Source organism: Vulpes vulpes, chromosome 2 (genome assembly GCF_048418805.1).
Source record: "Vulpes vulpes isolate BD-2025 chromosome 2, VulVul3, whole genome shotgun sequence".
NCBI lineage: Eukaryota > Metazoa > Chordata > Mammalia > Carnivora > Canidae > Vulpes > Vulpes vulpes.
Genome location: NC_132781.1, coordinates 89269405 through 89292260, shown reverse-complemented (window position 1 = coordinate 89292260; position 22856 = coordinate 89269405). Strand labels below are relative to the sequence as shown.

At 37.3% G+C, this 22856-nt stretch overlaps 1 protein-coding gene across 50 annotated transcripts in view; it reads right to left on the bottom strand.

Annotated features, from left to right (window-relative positions):
* PARD3 (par-3 family cell polarity regulator) overlaps positions 1 to 22856 on the bottom strand; it is a 646585-nt gene that overhangs the window by 270907 nt on the left and 352822 nt on the right. For 41 of the 50 annotated variants that reach the window (XR_011999915.1, XR_011999914.1, XR_011999912.1 and 38 more), the window contains 2 exons: positions 15772 to 15860; positions 13399 to 13482 (listed from right to left, as the gene is read on the bottom strand). Coding sequence is in view for 45 of the 50 variants with exons in the window: in XM_072749213.1 (XP_072605314.1) it covers positions 13399 to 13482; positions 15772 to 15860 (173 nt within the window). In the remaining 5 variants the exon portion in view is untranslated. The remainder of the gene's footprint in view (positions 1 to 13398; positions 13483 to 15771; positions 15861 to 22856) is intronic. The other 9 variants (XM_072749226.1, XM_072749208.1, XM_072749218.1 and 6 more) reach the window with 1 other exon arrangement.

The window sequence follows — 22856 nt, the reverse complement described above, 5'->3', positions numbered from 1 at the left end:
TCTCCCTGAGAAGCAAGGGAGTTTGTACTCCATGCTAGATACCACAACCCTCTCAGCCTGAGAAGAGTGAGGAGCGCCCCAAAACGTCCGGCTTTGAAAGCCAATGGGAAATGCAGTAAGGACAACCCCAAGGCTATGAAGAACAAAGACTTCCCTCTTCAGAGGCTCACATGAAGGACCCAGTGCAAAAAGCAGAAGTTTGAAAAAAAGCCTAGAGCAAAGGTGAAAGAATTTTACTTGCTAAACTTAAAGCATCTACCAAAGGCGTAGGAGTCTGTTGGTAGTCTCTCCAGGGACAGAATGTTGGCAGATGCCATTTTTACAGGCTATTTCTATACTGCTAGTGATAATACTGGTCTGTGCTATTTTTTGTACATCACTCTAACCAACTAACAGCTATGGGAAAGCAACCCCCTCTCCCCACTGCCAGCACTTTCAGGTGCAATAGGTGAGCAGACCCATGCCTTCTCCCTTTAGCTGCTCATGGGACCCTACCGTAGTTGAACAGGCCATGTGTAGTGCCCACAGGGGTGTTCCGTGAGCACCAGGCTCAGGTGGGGTAGGGAGGATTAGGTTTCCAGGCTCCATAGAACTGAAACAGAGAGACAGCTCAAGAGACAACCAAGAACATGGGTAAGTTTAAATGTTAAGGTTCATCTCCTACACAGAGCCGCTCATCGAGACAGGGAGATACAGCTGTTCTACATAACACAAAAAAAACAAAGAATCAAGTAAAATGAGGAAAGAGGAACATGTTCCAAATGAAAGAACAAAATAAAATCCCAGAAAAAAACCTTAATGAACAGAGATTTATCTGAGAAGTAATGGTCATAAAGATGCTAACTAAAGTCAGAAGAAAAATGGATGAATACACTGAGAACTTCAACAAGAAGACAGAAAAATATAAGAAAGTACCACAAAAAAATATGACAGAGCAAAAGAATACAATAACTGCTGTGAAAAATACACTAAATGTAAATACATAAATACACTAGATGATACAGAAAAATGGATCCATAATCTGAAAGTCAGGGTAGTGGAGATAACCCAGACAGAACAGCAAAAAGATAAGCAAATAATTTCAATGGGAATAGATTTAAGTTTCTGTGGGAAAATATCAAACACACTACATTCACATTATACAAGTCCTTGAAGGAGAAGAAAGAAAAAAGGGGGAAGAAAGCTTATGTTAAGAAATAATGGCTGGAAACTTCCCTATCCTGGAGATGGAAAAAAGGTATCCAGGTCCAGAAAGTACAGAAAGTCCCAAATGCCCAAATGATATGACCCAGAAAGATTAACACCAAGACACGCTGAAAATAAATGTCAAAATTTAAAGATAGGGATGCCTCAGTGGTGCAGTTGGTTAATCATCCAAGTCTTGGTTTCAGCTCAGGTCACCCCCAAGTCAGACTCCATGCTCAACATGAAGTCTGCTTGAGATCCTCTCTCCTTCTCCCTCTACCTCTCTCCAGTCTGTCTGTCTCTCTCAAATAAATAAATCTTTAAAAAAAAAAAATGTTAAAGATAAAGAGAGAATTTTAAAAGCAGCAAGAGAAAAGTAACCTAGTAATATAAAAGGGAAATTACATAAGACTACCAGATGATTTTTCAGCAGAAACTCTGTAAGCTAGAAGAAAGTTGGCATTATATAATCAAAGTTCTGGGAAAAAACAAAATCAAAAACAACTTCAAACCAAGAATAGTCTACCCGACAAGGTTATCACTCAGAATTGAAGCAGACATAGTTTTCCAGAAAAGCAAAAGTTAAGGTAATTCAACACCACTAAATTGGCCTTTCAAAACAACTGCTAAAGGGATTTCCTTAAACTCTAAACAAAAGGCCATAATGAGAAGTAAGAAAATAAATGAGAAAAAAAAAATCACACTGGTAAAGGGAAATACACAGTAAGGGTGTAGATCAACTAGTTATAAAGCCAGTATGAAGACAAAGAAGTAAAGTCAGCTAAAACTACAATAATTGGGTAAGAGACACACAAAATAAAAGAGGTAAGATAAGACTTCAAAAACTTCTATTTGGGGTAGTAAAAATGTAGTGTATTTAGAATGCCATCTAATGGGCAGACCCAGTGGCCCAGCAGTTTAGTGCTGCCTTCAGCCTGGGGTGTAATCCTGGAGACCAGGTATTGAGTGCCACATCAGACTCCCTGCATTGGGCCTCCTTCTCCCTCTGCCTTTGTCTCTGCCTCTCTCTCTCTCTCTCTGTCTCTCATGAATGAATAAATAAAAAATCCTTAAAAAAAAAAAAAAAACAAAGAAGGCCATCTAACTTAAGTGAAATGTTACTCAAACACATTCTTATATATGAACATAATGGTAATCACAAACCAAAATCTTTTTTTTTCTTTTTTTTTCCAAAATCTTGATACTCAAAATGAAAAAGGTACCTAAACATAACACTAAAGAAAGTCATCAAATCACAAGGAAAGTCAACAAGAAGAAAAGAGAACTATAAAAGCAACCAGAAAAATTTAACAAAATGGCAGTAAGTACAAACCTATCAACAATTACTTGACACGTAAATACTAAATGTCAAAATTTAAAGATAGGGATGAGCTCACATCCCTATCTTTGAAATGAAAAGATACAGGGTGGCTGAATGAGTAATAAAACAAGACCCATCCATTCGCGGACTGTAAGTGATTTATTTCAGACCTAAAGACACACAAAGACGGAAAATGAAGGGATATGCCATGCAAATGAAAACAAAAAGAAAGATGGGGTAGCAATTCTTATATCACACAAAATAGACCTTAAAACAACTGTAAAAAAACACAAAGAAGGACATTACATAAAGAGGTCACTCCAAAAAGAAGATACAACAAATTTAAAATTGTACACAACAGAGAAGCACTTAAATATATGAAACAAATATTAACAGACATAAAGGGAGAAATTAACAGCAATAATAAGAAGACATTACCAACACACTTCCATCAAAGGACTATCCACACAGAACACAAATAAGGAAATACCAGCCTTAAAGAACATACTAGACCAGACTTAATATGTACAGAACACTCCATACAAAAGCAACATAATACACATACTTTCCCAAATGTACAATGAGCATTCTCTAAGAAAATTGCATGTGATACCATAAAACAAATGTCAACAAATTTAAGAAATCCTGTCAATGAAGAGAAATCTCACAGAGGAAGACATAGACATGGCCAACATGCACATGAGAAAATGCTCTGCATCACTTGCCATCAGGGAAATACAAATCAAAACCACAATGAGATACCACCTCCCACCAGTGAGAATGGGGAACATTAACAAGGCAGGAAACCACAAATGTTGGAGAGGATGCGGAGAAAGGGGAACCCTCTTACACTGTTGGTGGGAATGTGAACTGGTGCAGCCACTCTGGAAAACTGTGTGGAGGTTCCTCAAAGAGTTAAAAATAGACCTGCCCTAAAACCCAGCAATTGCACTGTTGGGGATTTACCCCAAAGATTCAGATGCAATGAAACGCCGGGACACCTGCATCCCGAGGTTTCTAGCAGCAATGTCCACAATAGCCAAACTGTGGAAGGAGCCTCGGTGTCCATCGAAAGATGAATGGATAAAGAAGATGTGGTCTATGTATACAATGGAATATTACTCAGCTATTAGAAATGACAAATACCCACCATTTGCATCAACGTGGATGGAACTGGAGGGTATTATGCTGAGTGAAGTAAGTCAATCGGAGAAGGACAAACAGTGTATGTTCTCATTCATTTGGGGAATATAAATAATAGTGAAAGGGAATATAAGGGAAGGGAGAAGAAATGTGTGGGAAATATCAGAAAGGGAGACAGAACATAAAGACTCCTAACTCTGGGAAATGAACTACAGGTGGTGGAAGGGGAGGAGGGCGGGAGGTGGGGGTGAATGGGTGACGGGCATTGAGGGGGGCACGTGACGGGATGGGCACTGGGTGTTATTCTGTATGCTGGCAAACTGAACACCAATAAAAAATAAATTTATTATTAAAAAAAAAAAGAAATCCTGTCAAGCATCTAGTCCAACCACAACAGAATGAAACTAGAAAGCACCCTTGATAAAAGAATGGAAAAAACACAAACATATAGAGGCTAAACAACAGACTTCTAACAATCAATGGATCAAGAAAACAGCAAAGCAAGAAACCAAAATCCACCTGGAGACAGAAACAAAAAACCATCTAGTCCATACTACCCAAAGCAATCTACAGATTCAATGCAATCCCTATCAAAATTTCAATGACAATTTTCACAGAATTAGAATGAATAATCCTGAAATTTGTTCAGAAGCAAAAAAGACTCAGAATAGCCCAAGGAATTTTAAGAAAAAATAAAGCGGGATATATTAAACTACCTGATTTCAAACTACACTATAATGCTATTATAATCAAAACATTATGGGACTAGCACAAAACATAGATCAAGGAAACAGAACAGACAGCCCAGAAATAAACACATGTTCAGAGGTTCGATTAATTTACAAAAAAAGGAGGCAACAATATACAATGCAGAAAAGACAGTCCTGTCAACAAATGAGGTTGGGAAAACTAGACAGTTACATGCAAAAGAATGAAACTAGACCACGAACTTAAAGCATATGCAAAATTTTACTACTAATGGATTAAAGATTTGAATGTAAGACCTGAAGACATAAAATTCCAAGAAGATAACATAGGTGGTAAGCTCCTCGATATCAGCCTAGTGATTTGGGGGGGGGGGGGGGCGGAGGTAGGGGAACCTCCTATACAGACAAGAACAACAAAAGCAAAAATAAATAAATAAATGGGAGAGGTGCCCGGGTGGTTCAGTTGGTTGAGTGCTGAACTCTTAATTTCAGCTCAGGTCATGATCTCAGGGTCCTGGGATGGAGCCCTGCCACTGGACTCCCAGCTCAGCAGGGAGTCTGCTTGAAGATTCTCTCCCTCTCTCTATATATAACAAACAAATAAATTTAAAAAAATAAATTAACAGGGGCAGCTGGGTGGTTCAGTGTTTGAGAGTCAGCCTTTGGCTCAGGTCATGATCCTGGAGTCCTGGGATCAAGTCCCACACATCAGGTTCCCCACAGGGAGCCTGCTTCTCCCTCTGCCTATGTCTCTGCCTCTCTCTCTGTGTCTCTCATAAATAAATAAATAAAATCTTTAAATAAATAAATAAACAAACAAATGGGAGAGTATCCAATGAACAAGTTTTGTAAGTGAAGGAAACCATCAACAAAATGAAAAGGCAAATGTAGGGATCCCTGGGTGGCGCAGCGGTTTGGCGCCTGCCTTTGGCCCAGGGCGCGATCCTGGAGACCCGGGATCGAATCCCACGTCAGGCTCCCGGTGCATGGAGCCTGCTTCGCCCTCTGCCTATGTCTCTGCCTCTCTTTCTCTCTGTGACTATCATAAATAAATAAAAAATTAAAAAAAAAAAAATTAAAAAAAAAAAAAAAAAGAAAAGGCAAATGTACTACATAGGAGATAACAATTGAGAATCATATATTATAAAAGTGACTAATATCTAAAATTTATAAAGAACTCACATCACTCAAAAGCAAAAAAAACCCAATTTCAAAATGGACAGAAGAGCTGAGTAGACATTTTTCCAAAGAAGACATATAGTTGGGCCAACAGGCATGAGAAAAGATGCTTGATATCATCATCAGGGAAATGCACATCAAAACCACAATAAGATCACCTCACACCTGCCTGAATGACTATTATCAACCTTCCCCCCTCTCCCCAACACACACACACACACACGCGCACAAACACACACACACACACAAAAAACAAGTAGGTTGTTGGAGAAAAGGAAACTGTTTGTAGGAATGTAAATTAGTGCCACCACTATAGAAATGGTACAGAGGATACTCAAGAAATTAAAAATAGAACTATCATATAATCCAACAATTCCACTTCTAAGGTATTTATCCAAAGAAAAAGATGGCATAAGCACCCTTAGGTTCATTACAGCATTATTTACAATAGCCAAGGTATGGAAGCAACCTAAGTGTCTATCCACAGATGGATGGATAAATATGTGGTGTAGACACTCACTAGAATACTACTCAGCCAAAAAAAAAAAAAAAAAAAAAAAAAGGAATGAAATCTTGCCATTTGTGACAACATGGATGGACCTTGAAGTTATTAAGTGAAATGAGTCAGAGAAAGACAAATACCGCCCTATTTTACTTGTATATGGGATCTAAAACACAAAGAAATGAACAAACAAAACAAAGCAAAACCAGACTCATAAAAACAGACTGGTAGTTGCCACAGGAGAGGAAGTTTGAGGATGGGTAAAATGAGTGAAGGGGATCAAGAGGAATAAACTTCTAGTTATTAAAATAAATAAGTTGTGTGGACATAATGTGCAGCAAAGGGAATATAGCAAATAATATTATTAACTTTGGTGACATATGGTAACTAGAAATGCTATGATAACCATTCGTAATATATACAAATATCAAACCACAATGTTGAACACCTGATACTAATATTATGTTGTACACACCAATTATATACTTCAATAATAAAAAATGAAATACTGGCTCAGAGCTCGTATACACACAATTAAATTTCATTTGTGAAAAGTTCTATCCCACAGGGGATAGGTACACTAATATTTGGAAGCTATAATTCATACACTTTACCTTACCTTTTGTTCTACTCATGAAATAAATAAAAAAAGATTTAATTTTTGAGATCCTTTTGAATTGCATTTTTACAGGAAATAAAGGCAAAGGCCATTTTGAAAAAGAACTAAGTGTGTTTAAATGAAAATGCCTTGAAGAAATTTCAATGCTTCTCCAGAGTTAAAAATAAATAAAGACGAGAAGGAAGGAAAAAAGTGAAAGCAGTCACAGCCCCATGAATATAAATAACACCACCTCAAAATCCAAGGTGAATTTCACAGCTTGTTATAAAACACTGTCAAGCCTCTTACTCCTGCAGAGTTCTCCGCAAATCCAAGTCTCAGCTTCCAGACATTCCATAAAGTATGTGTTTTACCAAAGAGATGAAACCTGGAGTCACCACAATTAAGAGCAATTACCAGGAAGGTAGGACAATTGCTCAAATATTCAATAAACAAAATTAAATCATTTAATCACACACTTATTGCTGACAGTCCATCTGATTTTTTACAACAATACTAGCTGCTTGTAATTCACTAGCAACGGTGTAAACCATGTTTCGAGTTCTCAGTCACTGGTGTAAGGCCACTTTCCAGCTTTCCCCTTTCTTCCAGTAAAAAAGAAGTTAAAAAAATAAATAATGACAACAATAGAGAAAGAGGAAGTTTAAAATAAGAAGCCAAACAGTTCATAAATATACTTCACGGGGTAGTTCTTGGATGGGGATTTAAGAGAAGATACAAGGAATCTTCAACCACTTGACAGTTCAGTCCTCCAGGGCAAGGATGTGGGCACTTCACTTGTTGTTGACAGAGGCCCATCAACGATTTAGTTGCAAAATCAATTTACAGTATTTTTTTAAAAATATTTTTTGTTTAAATTCAGTCAGCCAATATAAAGTACTCGATTTCAGACATATTGTGCAATGATTCTTCAGTTGTGTATAATACCCAGTGCACATCACATGATGTGCCCTCCTTAATGCACAGTATTCAAAGACAGTAAAACAAAATTTTTAATAAACCCAATAGATTTTTCCACAAAAAAAGCAGAATAAAAGAAACTCATAAAACAGTTGAAGTTCTTAAAGATGTACATTCTATAAAGTAATGAAGTCATTAACAGTACAAAATATGACATTTGTGTAGAGAAAGGAGGGGCAAGAGGGCGGAAGAGTGGGGTCCCCAAGTCACCTGTCCCCACCAAATTACCTAGATAACCTTCAAATCACCCTGAAAATCTACGAATTCGGCCTGAGATTTAAAGAGAGACCAGCTGGAATGCTACAGTGAGGAGAGTTCACGCTTCTATCAAGGAAGGAAGATGGGGAAAAAGAAATAAAGACACAAAAGGCCTCCAAGGGGGAGGGGCCCGCGAGGAGCCAGGCTGAGGCCGGGGCGAGGGTCCCCAGGACAGGAGAGCCCCGCCCCGGAGGAGCAGGAGCTGCACCAACCTTCCCGGGCGGAAAGGGGCCCGCAGGGAGTTGGAGCAGGACCCAGGAGGGCCGGGATGCCCTCGGGCTCCCGGGGACACTAACAGGCACCTGCGCCCCGGGATAGTGCGCCGAGCTCCCTAAGGGCTGCAGCGCGCACGGCAGGACCCGGAGCAGCTCGGAGGGGCTCCGGGGCGGCTCCGCGGAGGGGGCTGCGGGGCGGGAGCGCGGATCCAACAGCGCAGGCCCCAACAGCGCAGGCCCCGGAGCACAGGGCACTGGGACAGCCCAGGATCCGGCCTCCCCCGGGACAGGCAGAGGCCGGGAGGGCCCAGGACAGCGAGGACGCTCCTGCCCCGAGCTGAGCAGATCAGCGGCCCTGCCCTGGAGCTACTGCAGGAGCTGACTCCAGGGCTGCAGAGCTGGCCCCGCCACTGCGGTTGTTCCTCCTGGGGCCTCACGGGGTAAACAATCCCCACTGAGCCCTGCACCAGGCAGGGGCAGAGCAGCTCCCCCAAGTGCTGACACCTGAAAATCAGCACAGCAGGCCCCTCCCCGAGAAGACCAGCTAGAGGGACAAGTTCCAGAGGAAGTCAAGGTACTTAACGTATACAGAATCAGAAGATACCCCCCCGTGTTTTGTTTGTTTGTTGCTTTTTGATTTCTGTTTGCTTCCCCCCACCCTTTTTTCCCATTCTTTCTTTTTCTTTCTCTTTTTCTTGTCTTTTCTCCTTTTTTTCTTCCTTTTTTCTTTTTTCTTTTTCTCTTTCCTTTCCTTCTTTCTCTCCTCTCTTTTTCTCCTTTTCCCAATACAACTTGTTTTTGGCCACTCTGCACGAGCAAAATGACAAGAAGGAAAACCTCACCTCAAAAGAAAGAATCAGAAACAGTCCTCTCTCCCACAGAGTTACAAAATCTGGATTACAATTCAGTGTCAGAAAACCAACTCAGAAGCACTATTATACAGCTACTGGTGACTCTAGAAAAAAGCATAAAGGACTCAAGAGACTTCATGACTGCAGAATTTAGATCCAATCAGGGGGAAATTAAAAATCAATTGAATGAGATGCAATCCAAATTAGAAGTCCTACACCGAATGTGGGAGCTCCAAAATATTGAAATCAATTAATAACCAAAGTAAAGAAATACTTAGATAATAATACACTTATACTTGGTGACTTCAGTCTAGCTCTTACTATACTCGATAGATCTTCTAAGCACAACATTTCCAAAGAAACGTGTCCTTTAAATGATACACTGGACCAGATGGATTTCACAGGTATCTACAGAATTTTACATCCAAATGCAGCTGAATACACATTCTTCTCAAGTGCACATGGAACTTTCTCCAGAATAGACCACAGACTGGGTCACAAATCGGGTCTGAACCAATACCAAAAGATTGGGATCGTCCCCAGCATATTCTCAGACCATAATGCCTTGAAATTAGAACTAAATCACAACAAGAAGTTTGGAAGGACCTCAAACACGTGGAGGTAAAGGACCATCCTGCTAAAAGATGAAAGGGTCAACCAGGAAATTAAGGAAGAATTAAAAAGATTCATGGAAACTAATGAGAATGGAGATACAATCGTTCAAAATCTTTGGGATGCAGCAAAAGCAGTCCTGAGGGGGAAATACATCATAATACAAGCATCCATCCAAAAACTGGAAAGAACTCAAATACAAAAGCTCACCTTACACATAAAGGAGCTAGAGAAAAAACAGCAGATAGATCCTACACCCAGCAGAAGAGAGTTAATTAAAATTCGAGCAGAACTCAATGAAATCGAGACCAGAAGAACTGTGGAACAGATCAACAGAACCAGGAGTTGGTTCTTTGAAAGACTTAATAAGATAGATAAACCACTAGCCAACCTTATTGAAAAGAAGAGAGAGAAGACCCAAATAAATAAAATCATGAATGAGAAAGGAGAGATCACTACCAACACCAAGGAAATACAAACGATTTTAAAAACATATAATGAACAGCTATACGCCAATAAATTAGACAATCTAGAAGAAATGGACGCATTCCTGGAAAGTCACAAACTACCAAAACTGGAACAGGAAGAAATAGAAAACCTGAACAGGCCAATAACCAGGGAGGAAATTGAAGCAGTCATCAAAAACCTCCCAAGACACAAGAGTCCAGGGCCAGATGGCTTCCCAGGGGAATTCTATCAAATGTTTAAAGAAGAAATCATACCTAATCTACTAAAGCTGTTTGGAAAGATAGAAAGAGATGGAGTACTTCCAAATTCGTTCTATGAGGCCAGCATCACCTTAATTCCGAAACCAGACAAAGACCCCACCAAAAAGGAGAATTACAGACCAATATCCCTGATGAACATGGATGCAAAAATTCTCAACAAGATACTAGCCAATAGGATCCAACAGTACATTAAGAAAATTATTCACCATGACCAAGTAGGATTTATCCCCGGGACACAAGGCTGGTTCAACACTCGTAAAACAATCAATGTGATTCATCATATCAGCAAGAGAAAAACCAAAAACCATATGATCCTCCCATTAGTTGCAGAGAAAGCATTTGACAAAATACAGCATCCATTCCTGATCAAAACTCTTCAGAGTGTAGGGATAGAGGGAACATTCCTCGACATCTTAAAAGCCATCTCTGAAAAGCCCACAGCAAATATCATTCTCAATGGGGAAGCACTGGGAGCCTTTCCCCTAAGATCAGGAACAAGACAGGGATGTCCACTCTCACCACTGCTATTCAACATAGTACTGGAAGTCCTCGCCTCAGCAATCAGACAACAAAAAGACATTAAAAGCATTCAAACTGGGAAGGAAAAGTCAAACTCTCCCTCTTTGCCGATGACATGATACTATACATAGAAAACCCAAAGCCTCCACCCCAAGATTGCTAGAACTCATACAGCAATTTGGTAGCGTGGCAGGATACAAAATCAATGCCCAGAAATCAATGGCATTTCTATACACTAACAATGAGACTGAAGAAAGAGAAATTAAGGAGTCAATCCCATTTACAATTGCACCCAAAAGCATAAGATACCTAGGAATAAACCTAACTAAAGACGTAAAGGATCTATACCCTAAAAACTGTAGAACACTTCTGAAAGAAATTGAGGAAAACACAAAGAGATGGAAAAATATTCCATGCTCATGGATTGGAAGAATTAATATTGTGAAAATGTCAATGTTACCCAGGGCAATTTACACGTTTAATGCAATCCCTATCAAAATACCATGGACTTTCTTCAGAGAGTTAGAACAAATTATTTTAAGATTTGTGTGGAATCAGAAAAGACCCCGAATAGCCAGGGGAATTTTAAAAAAGAAAACCATAGCTGGGGGCATCACAATGCCAGATTTCAGGTTGTACTACAAAGCTGTGGTCATCAAGACAGTGTGGTACTGGCACAAAAACAGACACATAGTTCAATGGAACAGAATAGAGAACCCAGAAGCGGACCCTGAACTTTATGGTCAACTAATATTCGATAAAGGAGGAAAGACTATCCATTGGAAGAAAGACAGTCTCTTCAATAAATGGTGCTGGGAAAATTGGACATCCACATGCAGAAGAATGAAACTAGACCACTCTCTTTCACCATACACAAAGATAAACTCAAAATGGATGAAAGATCTAAATGTGAGACAAGATTCCATCAAAATCCTAGAGGAGAACACAGGCAACACCCTTTTTGAACTCAGCCACAGTAACTTCTTGCAAGATACATCCACGAAGGCAAAAGAAACAAAAGCAAAAATGAACTATTGGGACTTCATCAAGATAAGAAGCTTCTGCACAGCAAAGGATACAGTCAACAAAACTAAAAGACAACCTACAGAATGGGAGAAGATATTTGCAAATGACATATCAGATACAGGGCTAGTTTCTAAGAGCTATAAAGAACCTATTAAACTCAACAGCACAGAAACAAACAATCCAATCATGAAATGGGCAAAAGACATGAAGAGAAATCTCACAGAGGAAGACATGGACATGGCTAACATGCACATGAGAAAATGCTCCGCATCACTTGCCATCAGGGAAATACAAATCAAAACCACAATGAGATACCACCTCCCACCAGTGAGAATGGGGAAAATTAACAAGGCAGGAAACAACAAATGTTGGAGAGGATGCAGAGAAAAGGGAACCCTCTTACACTGTTGGTAGGAATGTGAACTGGTGCAGCCACTCTGGAAAACTGTGTGGAGGTTCCTCAAAGAGTTAAAAATAGACCTGCCCTAAAACCCAGCAATTGCACTGTTGGGGATTTACCCCAATGATTCAGATGCAATGAAACGCCGGGACACCTGCATCCCGAGGTTTCTAGCAGCAATGTCCACAATAGCCAAACTGTGGAAGGAGCCTCGGTGTCCATCGAAAGATGAGTGGATAAAGAAGATGTGGTTTATGTATACAATGGAATATTACTCAGGCATTAGAAATGACAAATACCCACCATTTGCGTCAACGTGGATGGAACTGGAGGGTATTATGCTGAGTGAAGTAAGTCAATCGGAGAAGGACAAACATTATATGTTCTCATTCATTTGGGGAATATAAATAATAGTAAAAGGGAATATAAGGGAAGGGAGAAGAAATGTGTGGGAAATATCAGAAAGGGAGACAGAACATAAAGACTCCTAACTCTGGGAAATGAACTAGGGGTGGTGGAAGGGGAGGAGGGCGGGAGGTGGGGGTGAATGGGTGACGGGCACTGAGGGGGGCACTTGACAGGATGGGCACTGGGTGTTATTCTGTATGTTGGTAAATTGACCAATAAAAAATTAATTTATTAAAAAAAAAATGAATGTGTAGAGATTGAAGGAGCCACAGACCACATAGTACGAAATAAATCTATAGCTTATTTAACTTTTAAAAATTCCAAATGTAATCATAAAAATCTTACGAAATTTAAGAATTAAATAAACCTAAAAACGAATTTAAAATGAATCATTACCTAAGTTATCCAGATAATTTTTATTGGATTAATTTCTCCAGAAAACTGCCTTAAGCTCTCCCTTAATTTTGTAAATTCATCTGGATCTCTGACTCTAAAGTGTTTCATCAATACACATCAATGTTAAATGTTTGCAGGAATGTGTGATGACCAATAACAGTATCAGAATAATTTAAATGCTTGATTTCCTCATCAGCTTAAGTGCTTTCTGTGATTAGGATGTATCCGTATGAATGAAGCAGCAGTTGGCCTCAAATGAAACTGTTTCTATTAAGCATATGCTAAATCAACGCCACTCTCTATCTGAGCATAAATGAAGATAAAACACTCAACATTATGATTCAATTAAAAACCTCCAAGATACGTTACCTGCCGCCTCGAGCACTGAAAGGCACTACATGGATTCCCAGAGGCCCTCCATCGTTGGGGACTTGTACGAGCTTTACCATATCACTGTGAGACAATGATGAATGAGGGAGCATGAACAGGTACTGTAAACACACCAAAACCGAAACCAAACCAAACAAAAAAACTGCTACAACACAGATGTACAATAAACAACAAAAGAGAACGAAACAAAAACTTCATCAAGCACACACACATACACATACACATTCTGGAATATAGGCAATGGTGATGAGAGCGACATTAAACACTACATACCTGAACGCTAGTCTGATGGCATGGAGAGAGAGCAATCATCAGAATTGACTACATTAAAATGATACAGAACCATTTCTCTCGGACCACACTCTTTTATGTATAGTACAAGTACACACTTTGTAAGTCAAATTTCTAGATTTCCACTGAAAATTTTCCATCCCGGTATTTATTTCAAGGATAATGAAGATTAAACGAATAAAGGTGTTTTGGCTGCACAGCACTTTAAAGTTTACAAAGTGCTCCCACATAAGTCACATTATTGATCCTTCCACTATTCCAATGAGGTCAAAGCTTCTGCCTCTGAAGGAGACTGTGCAAACGTGTGATCAAGGTATCTTTACTTCCCACATTGTTCCACAGCAATTCAAGGTCCTAAACTTCTGTAAATGTACCACAATGCAGGGAATGAAACTCGTTTCTCAAAACCAATAGATATCTGTTAAAAATCAAACACTTTCTATAAATGTTTGGAACTGAACTTTAAAGTCATGAAGAGAGATATAAGTAACAGGAAGTTACTTCTATTACATAACTAAAGTACTATTAATATAATAAACCTGAGTTTAATGAAAACTGGTATAATTTGGAGAATGTAAATTTTCTAAATTTTTTAAATGAGATTTCATTTTCTTTATAAATTTCCTAAACAGGTCTTATCTGACAATCAATTTTTTAAAAAGAGTACTTCAATTAAATTTTTAGTTGAAGCAACCTGGACAACTGTAAAGATTACCAATGGATTTGACAAAAATTGCAGTATAGTTTATATAATGGAAATGTCAATTTTTCAAATGTATTTCTTTTTTTTTTCTTCAAATGTATTTCTTCAATAAAAACCTAAAGTTATTCTATATACTATTAATGTCCTGGTTATATAATACAAAGACTAATAGAAAATTAAAGATAGTGATATTAAACAAATCAAAACAAAATTAAGAATATGTGCATAGATTTAATCACAGAAACTAGGAAAAAGTTTAAAATTCTGCAATACTGCCAAAATATTAACTGAAGTAGTAATAATTAAATGAATTGACTTTTTATAATTTCATAGGATTTCACATCTTATTTTAGACACTATTACATATCATTTGAATATCTAATGATTAGTTTGTCAACTGAAAATAATATGGTAACTTTAATAAATTATTTTATTTATTCTACACTCTTTCTAAAAAGACCTAGGACATAGCAAGTACTTCTTAAATGTAATATAGAGACTGCTGGTTGCTGTCCATCTAAACATAACTGATTCTAGACCCTGTTTAATCTCACTGAGAAAGTTCTAAGAGCCTTCCTTTGGAAGACCAAGAAAAGACAGAATTAATTATCTGCTAATTATCTAGGCCTCCTCAACTTTCACCCAAAGTCATACAAAATTTCAGAACTACCATGGTCTAAACTACCATGGGAAGAAGTCCTGAGAACACCATCCACTTAAACGTGGCAATACTTAAGATAATTGTAATGTTGTGATAAGATAGTAATGTTTTCTTTGTCCTTTTATATCTAAAGTTATGGTTAAGTTATATCTAAAGTTAAGGTTATACCTAACCTATGACTCTAATTTTTCAACAAATATCTTGAGAGATTCAATTTCTTCAAATCGAAAAAATATATATTCAAATGACTAATGCTTAGATAATTCTAACTGGTTTTTCAAGTAACACCTATCTACACATTTTTTAAATTTAGTGAAGTTGAAGAACAAACAAATGACCAAAACACTGACATACAAAGCAATTTCAAAACAGTTACACTGCTCTTAACACAACAAACATTTTCAATCAAATACTATTTTGTATTATAATTAAATAGTATTTGCCAAGGCATGAAACTCAGGACATGTGATTTCCATGCTATATTTCTTACATTAGGTAATTAACTCAATAGATGAAAGATGCTCTTTGGAAAACAAATCAATGCAAGGCATGTTTTTAAGCACAAACATTCCGCATGCCATATGCTTTTGGAATACTTGCTGATATCAGTGATGCTACACGTATATTGCAAATTTAGTTAAAACCACCAGTAACAACAACAACAACAACAACAACAACAAAACCATCAGTAACTTACTCTAGAGAAAAGCTGGATATGTTCTCCAAACCAGTGTCAGCATGTCCAACAGGTTCAACACGACTGTTGTCTTCTGTCCCATCCTCATCCTAAGAGACACACATCACAAAGAAAAGTATACTCTGTTAGGTTTACTTCCATAATGTGAAAGGATATTAGATAAAATGGGAATGTAATAGGTATTTTGATGGTTTTACATCGTAGGTGTTACCTAGGTCCTTTCTCTAGGGACAATCACCTTTAATGATCAGACAGGTATATCTCTTTTTTTTTTTTTTTTAATTTATTTTATTCATGAGAGACATAGAGAGAAAGAGAGAGAGGCAGAGACACAGGCAGAGGGAGAAGCAGGCTCCAGGCAGGGAGCTTGATGTGGGACTCGATCCAGGGTCTCCAGGATCCCACCCTGGGCCGAAGGCGGCACTAAACCGCTGAGCCACCAGGGCTGCCCCAGACAGGTATATCTCTATGACAAGCTGTATTTTAAAGCAACAGCCCCCTGAGTTAGCATATCCCAGGAGGTGGACAAGACACCACTGCAAAAAGGAAAGTGCTTCTACTTAGGTGAACTTTCTTACCTTTTTTATTTCACTTTTTGGTGTATGTTTTCAGGAATAATCACACATTACTACAATGTTACGCTAAGTAAATGTACAGGTAATGGGTAATATGTTTAAAATTTTTACTAATCCAAATAGTTGAGAGCATTAAAAACCTTAACAACTACCAAAATCTTCAAAATCTTCAGTTCCTACTACATCAGCTGCTCAAAATGAGCATGCAGTAAGTATCGTCCTAGACTCAAATCCTTCATCCTCTGCAATTTCACATCAAGTCACCCTAAGTCAGTTAAGTGGTTATTTAGAGGTATCTATGAAGACATTAAGATCTTCGCCATAAAGAACCACTTCTGTTTACTTCCATTATGAAGTACCAAGCATAGGGAGAGGCACAAACAGCAAAATAATCAACCCCCACTTTTGTACTCCTCCTTTTAAGAAGGTATTATTTTGTAAAAATTATATTCCAACATGTTGTAGAAACTGGTAAGTATGCTGCCACTACAAAAGGTACATGCGGAATAAATGTGATAGCTCAAAAATAAATGAAATGAAAAAATAAAATAAATAAATGAATGAATGAATGAAATGCCACTTAAGAATATGCCTTATTTTATGACCTTGGCCACTGTCTTTTCATTAAAGAGTTCACAGTTAAGTTGGCTTTTCAGGATAATTGGAAAAATGATAAACATAACTGACTGATATCAAAAGTCTTAGGAACCAAATTAGAATATTTAGAAAAGCCTTGAAATCTCCAATCATAGTTGCTAAGAGGCTTAGTGTGCTTCATCTTGGATCCAGTGTCTGGTATCCAATAGATACTCTATATATTTTGCTAATAATAACATAATCATCCCTAGAAATCTGTGGGGTAATAAGTTTTCAAATACACATAAATAAAATGTATTTAATCTATTTCTTAGAAGTTTATATGTAGAACTTATAATTTGTTAGGTCCATCCTTTCTACTATATAAATTTGGTAACAGGGATTTTCTGTGAATTTATTAAACCACATATAGGAATCTATTATGAAAGAAAAATTTTATATTTTTAATTATGTATTTGAAAGAGTCATAGTAGGAATTTATATGCCATCAGCAAAGACATCAATCAACAAAATGATAAACGTCGTAGGTTCAACACAGTGTTAAACAATATTTTAAATTCTTCAAGCAATATTAAGGTAACATAGAGCAGTCAATAATACCCACTTGACATTTCCTCTGAGTATCTACCAAAATAAGAAGGTGAATGCACCAAGTTTTTCTATGAGTTGTAGATAGGTTCCATGTGTTCTCAATGGTGGTGCACTGCATTAAGCCAAGGTACTTGAAGATTGATGATCCTATGTTTTAAGAGGCTCTACTATGCACTTCTCAGTCATCTCTTTTAAGCACAAGCACACAATACATTTCAAAGGTTAACCAGCATCTTAAACCTAAAAACCAAGCTTTAGATGTAAACAAGAACTCCTAAAATTATGCTTTTCCATTGGCAATAGGGGTAGACAGAAGAGCAAAGTGATCATTTATAAATCAGATGGAAAAAATCAAAATAATCTTTCCAATTAAAAACATTTCATTTCAGGATTCATTAATAATTTAAGCATCAGTGAAATTCTACCATGATGTAGAAACACCTAAGTTCTACTATGACACAGCCACATAAATGAAAGGCCCCAAACTACAGTGATAAAACAGTAACTGATAATTTACACATTCATTGTCCCCACAGTGGCCATTACCTGGCCCCCAAGAGCATGCAGAATATTATTTCATGCAGCTCTATATGGTGTTCAGTTTAGATCACAACATTGACTGCCTGAGGCTGACCTGCAATTGCTCTGCGAACCACAACTTGAAATTTCCCAAATTCTGGATGTGTAAAAATCAGCTCCTATGTTGCTTTATTTTGTTGTTTTGTACTTTTAAAAAGCTGTGACTGAACTTTTAGCATGAGTTATATACTGAATTCCATTACAGACATAGAAAATGAAACTTGGCTTTTATTTATGTCAAAGCAATATTAAAGGCCTAAAATATTAAACTACACAAGGTTAAAAACTTCCAGGTGAGAAAATATACTTTTTTATCTTTGCCCTTCTCTCCATTTTATAGCATTTTATAGGGCAACCCGGGTTCAAGAATTAAACAGACCTGAGTATGAGTGCTAAGTCTACTATTTGCCAATTTTATATCCTTAGCAAGTTATATACCCCTTCTATATTTCTATCCCTTCTGTAAAATACAAGCAATAAAAACATATTTCTAGAACTACTAAAAGGGATAATGTAATAAATATAACAAGCATAATATGGTGCCTAATACACAGTAACTGCCCACCAAATGTCAGCTGGTACTGAAAAGACAAATAAATGATAGATGACATATAAAACACACCTCAAATAAACAATTTAAGGGAATGTTACACAATTATATTTTAAGAGTATATATTCATCCATTCATACTTTGGGCCTTACAAGACAACTTAATAGTAAACATATTACATCCTCAATTAAATTACAAAATCAACATTTTAAAAACATTCACAAACCTTGATTCATGTTGCATTTTGCTATATACAAAGTATCTTCATCATAAAATGTCGTTGAAATGAGAAAACACATTAAAAAATGTAAACAACAATACTGGGTATAACCAAATAAATGGCACGAGGACAAAACACAACACTATGGGTTACTGGTTGAGAAAATTTTCAGAAGAAAAACAGATGACAAGAACTGTGAAAAATCTATGATTTGATCCCACTTGAAAGTTCCTAACTTAGCCTGCATAGTGGCATGAATGCTAGTGGAAAAAATAAGACCCCCTGGGTCAGAGACAAAGGATAGCTTATTATAGTAATCGCCAAAGTATCATCTTTTTAGACACTTCTCTCCAGTGAAAATTCTCACAAAGTGATGTGGAGAAAACCAGGGAACAGTGGTGCACACAGAATAATAAACCTGAGCGTGGGAACCCAAATATCTTACACAGGCAGCAGCTTGTCTGTCCGGTGCTATGAGGGAGACCCTGGATCTGCCTTCCAAGGCTCTTTGCTGCACATACATCCTTGCAGGATTGTCCAGGATAAAGGCCTCTGCTCTCAAGACATACACAAATGGGAGAAAGGAAAGGAGAACTGTCTCCCCAAAGCAGAGTTTAATGTAAGCATTACCAAATGGTAGCATTTGTATGACTCCCAGCAAACTAAAACTATTAGCCACAAAATGCTCTATCATGACAATGCCTTCTTCAAGTAATATTAAATTCTACTAGGTAAAAGAGGCATACCTTCTATATTAAAACAAATTTTTCAGTGGAGAATTCTTTTTTTTTAAGTTTTATTTATTCATTCATAAGAGAGACACAGGCAGAGGAAGAAGCAGGCCCCCTGTGGGGAGCCCGATGTGGGTGGGACTCAATCCCAGGACCACAGGACCATGCCCTGAGCCAAAGGCAGATACTCAACCACTGAGCCACCCATGTGCCCCTCAGTGGAGAACTCTATGTTCAACAAACCAACCAAACAAAAATCAAGTACGAAAGTTGAAAACATTTTTCAGATGAGCAAACTCTTTACTTCCCATGGACCCTTTCATATAAAGAATTTTTGGATGGAATCCAGCAAAACCCAAGAAATTCAATTATGCAATGGATGGAACCCAAGGAAAGTCCCAGAACAAGGTGAAAAGATTGCCCAGAGAAGCAGAAGCCAAGTCAGATAAGAGCAAGAAGAGAAGTCTGGAAAGTCAATCTCCCTGAGAAAAAAGAGATTAATAATTGGTCTGATATTTTTGAACACTTGGGAAATATTTTGACAGACCTGTTAGAGAATGTGGGGCGGGATGGGGGGAAGGTTTCAGAAGTACACAGATAAAACAAAATAGATTTTTAAAAGGTCAAAGCAGTTGATTCAAGGAACAACAAAGGAAAATGTGTAGGAAAGAAAATTTAATCAGAGTTCCTACTTGGTTATGCAGTGAGCCATAAACTGCTATATAATGTGACACAGGCTACTGATTTCATGTAGACTCATGATGTAATAGCGAGGAAATGAGAACATGAAAAGTAAAAGTGGCATAAAAGGGAAAAACCTTCATCTTCCATTGTGGCAAGTCAACAGATGTCAATAACTGGTAACCAAGAAAGAGCAACATAAAATTTTATTTAGGAACATGGAAGTAAATACCACAATGTCTATATAAATAGTCCTCTGGAGAGAGGGACTGGGAGAAGCATGAGGAGAACACAGAGTGCTTGTTTTTTCATTAAAAACCTTCTAGTGTTATTTATATATTTTTATTCTGATGACATATTTGAGATGCCCGAATGACCCTCTGGCAGGAAGTCCAACTTGCCAGCAAAGTAGCATCCTGCTTTCATCTTTGAGAAAAGCAGTCCACATTGTGTGCATCCCCCAGCTAGCAGCTCAGGTGCAGAAAAGGACTCACATCAGCAGGTTGCAAGGGCATCCCTGGCTACAAAGCCTCACAGAAGTAGGCACCCCAAAACAACATTGTAGGCAGAGCTGCTTGTCATATATTTACAGTTTTTTGAGTCCATCCACATGCAATTTACTAGAGATCACTTTCACCAAAGATAATGGATGGAAGTCTTTATCAGGTTTTCAGAAAAAGCCAAAAAAATAGCCAAAGTTCTCGTGCAAAAGAAGGGAATGATTGTGAACCCTGTGCCTACCATACTATATTGATTTAAGCAAATTTTTAAAAAGAGAGAAGAGTTCTAGTCAAAGGAGAGAAAAGAATAGGAGAAAATTAATATTTGATAAGCTTGGGTGTCGAGGATGAGTTTTAGATCGGATTAGAAATGTGTATTAGACAAGTGAGGATAAAGATACATGAATTTATTTGTTCTCTGCTTCTAGGAAAAAAATAATTATCTTATTCTCCTCCATAATATGAGTAATATCAAGGTTAACCCTCAACTTAAAAAGCTCTTACAGAACTAAGGGATGATACATTCTGAAATCAAAGGCATTCACATGTATTTAAGAAAACTAAATTTGGCTAGACCACCTAATTCTCCTTTTAACTTCAAAAATTATCCAGTTGTATTTTTTCCTTTTTGAGTACTAAGTATCTTCTCCATAGTCACAGATTTTAAAAAATGTAAACACCCCAAAACATATGTAGATGTTACTGCAAAGAAGGAAAGGATCTGTAATTAAAACACTTAAAAACTGAATGCTGCCTTCATCAATCAGCATATAAAATATGAGGACAAATTTGTAACTGGTTTGCTTAGAAAGCAAGGAAATGAAAAGCACACTTTCTGCTTTACAGGAACACAATAAAACTTTATCTAGAAACCAACCACCTGTATGTCTATATTTAAACTCTAAGTTCCAAGGAATTAAATGCTGTGAGTAGATATTACTTGAAAAGAAATGCCTACAATTTTAAGATATAATTTATCATTTTTAAACATTTTATAAAAAACTAAAATTACTTTGCCTCCTTACATTTCCTGCATACCTATCTTTGATCTTTATGTTTAGGAAACATAAAAGGAAATGAAAGTTCTGATGGTATCTTGTTAAACAAATTTACAATATTTTTCAAGTGTTTTTATTAATCTTAACAATAAAATAATTTAATGGGCTCAATTATATTGCTACAAAAAATGCTTAAGTAAACAGTCTTTTTCACACTTTTTAGATTGTCACCAAGACTTTCCAAACTTAATGAGAGGCATGTTAACTACTAATGAGCTACAGCATGCCCCCCAAAAATATTTATTTGGATGTTCACAGCATGAATTAAATCACTTTTGGGGGGATCACATTTGGAGAACAATAATTCCAAGGGGAAGCTCTTTCCACATTCCCTAAGCATCACAAATACGATTCCAGAAGGCTCTTGTGTTAAGATTGCCACAACTTGATTAATTGGTCAAATCACCAGGGAAAAGTAATTTCCCATCACATGCAGAAAACAATTTTAAACATCTATGGGAGGGGGACTTCTCAACTAAGATGATAAATCTACAACAACCTTCTAAACAAATAATATCAGGAAATGTATAATATAATTTTATTTCATGATCATTATATTCCACTTGAGCAAAAACATTTATGAAAAAAACCTAATTCAAATCCTGTAAGGATAGACAATACTAGATAATAAGACCTATTAAAATAAAAATATTTTCTTGTCATGTAGAGGAAAATTAATAACCGTTATACCTTTAAATGCAGTGCAGTTCTTTGTAATATAAACTGTATACCACACAACCCAGAGCTCAAAACCAAATAATTGTGGCTTATATTAGGAATTATTCAGTACTTGTGATATTGAATATCAATTGTGAGCTTTATCTCCTTAACAGGATTCCATTCTCATCTCAACCTAATACTGATCAAATGGAATGGCAAGCCTAGTATTTAACACAGTCCATGAAATTTTCATTTACCACAGATATGAAACATTTCCTGTTTTGGAACGTACACAACATGACTCCACACAGCCCAAGGCAAGAGAAGAGTCTTTAAAAGAAGA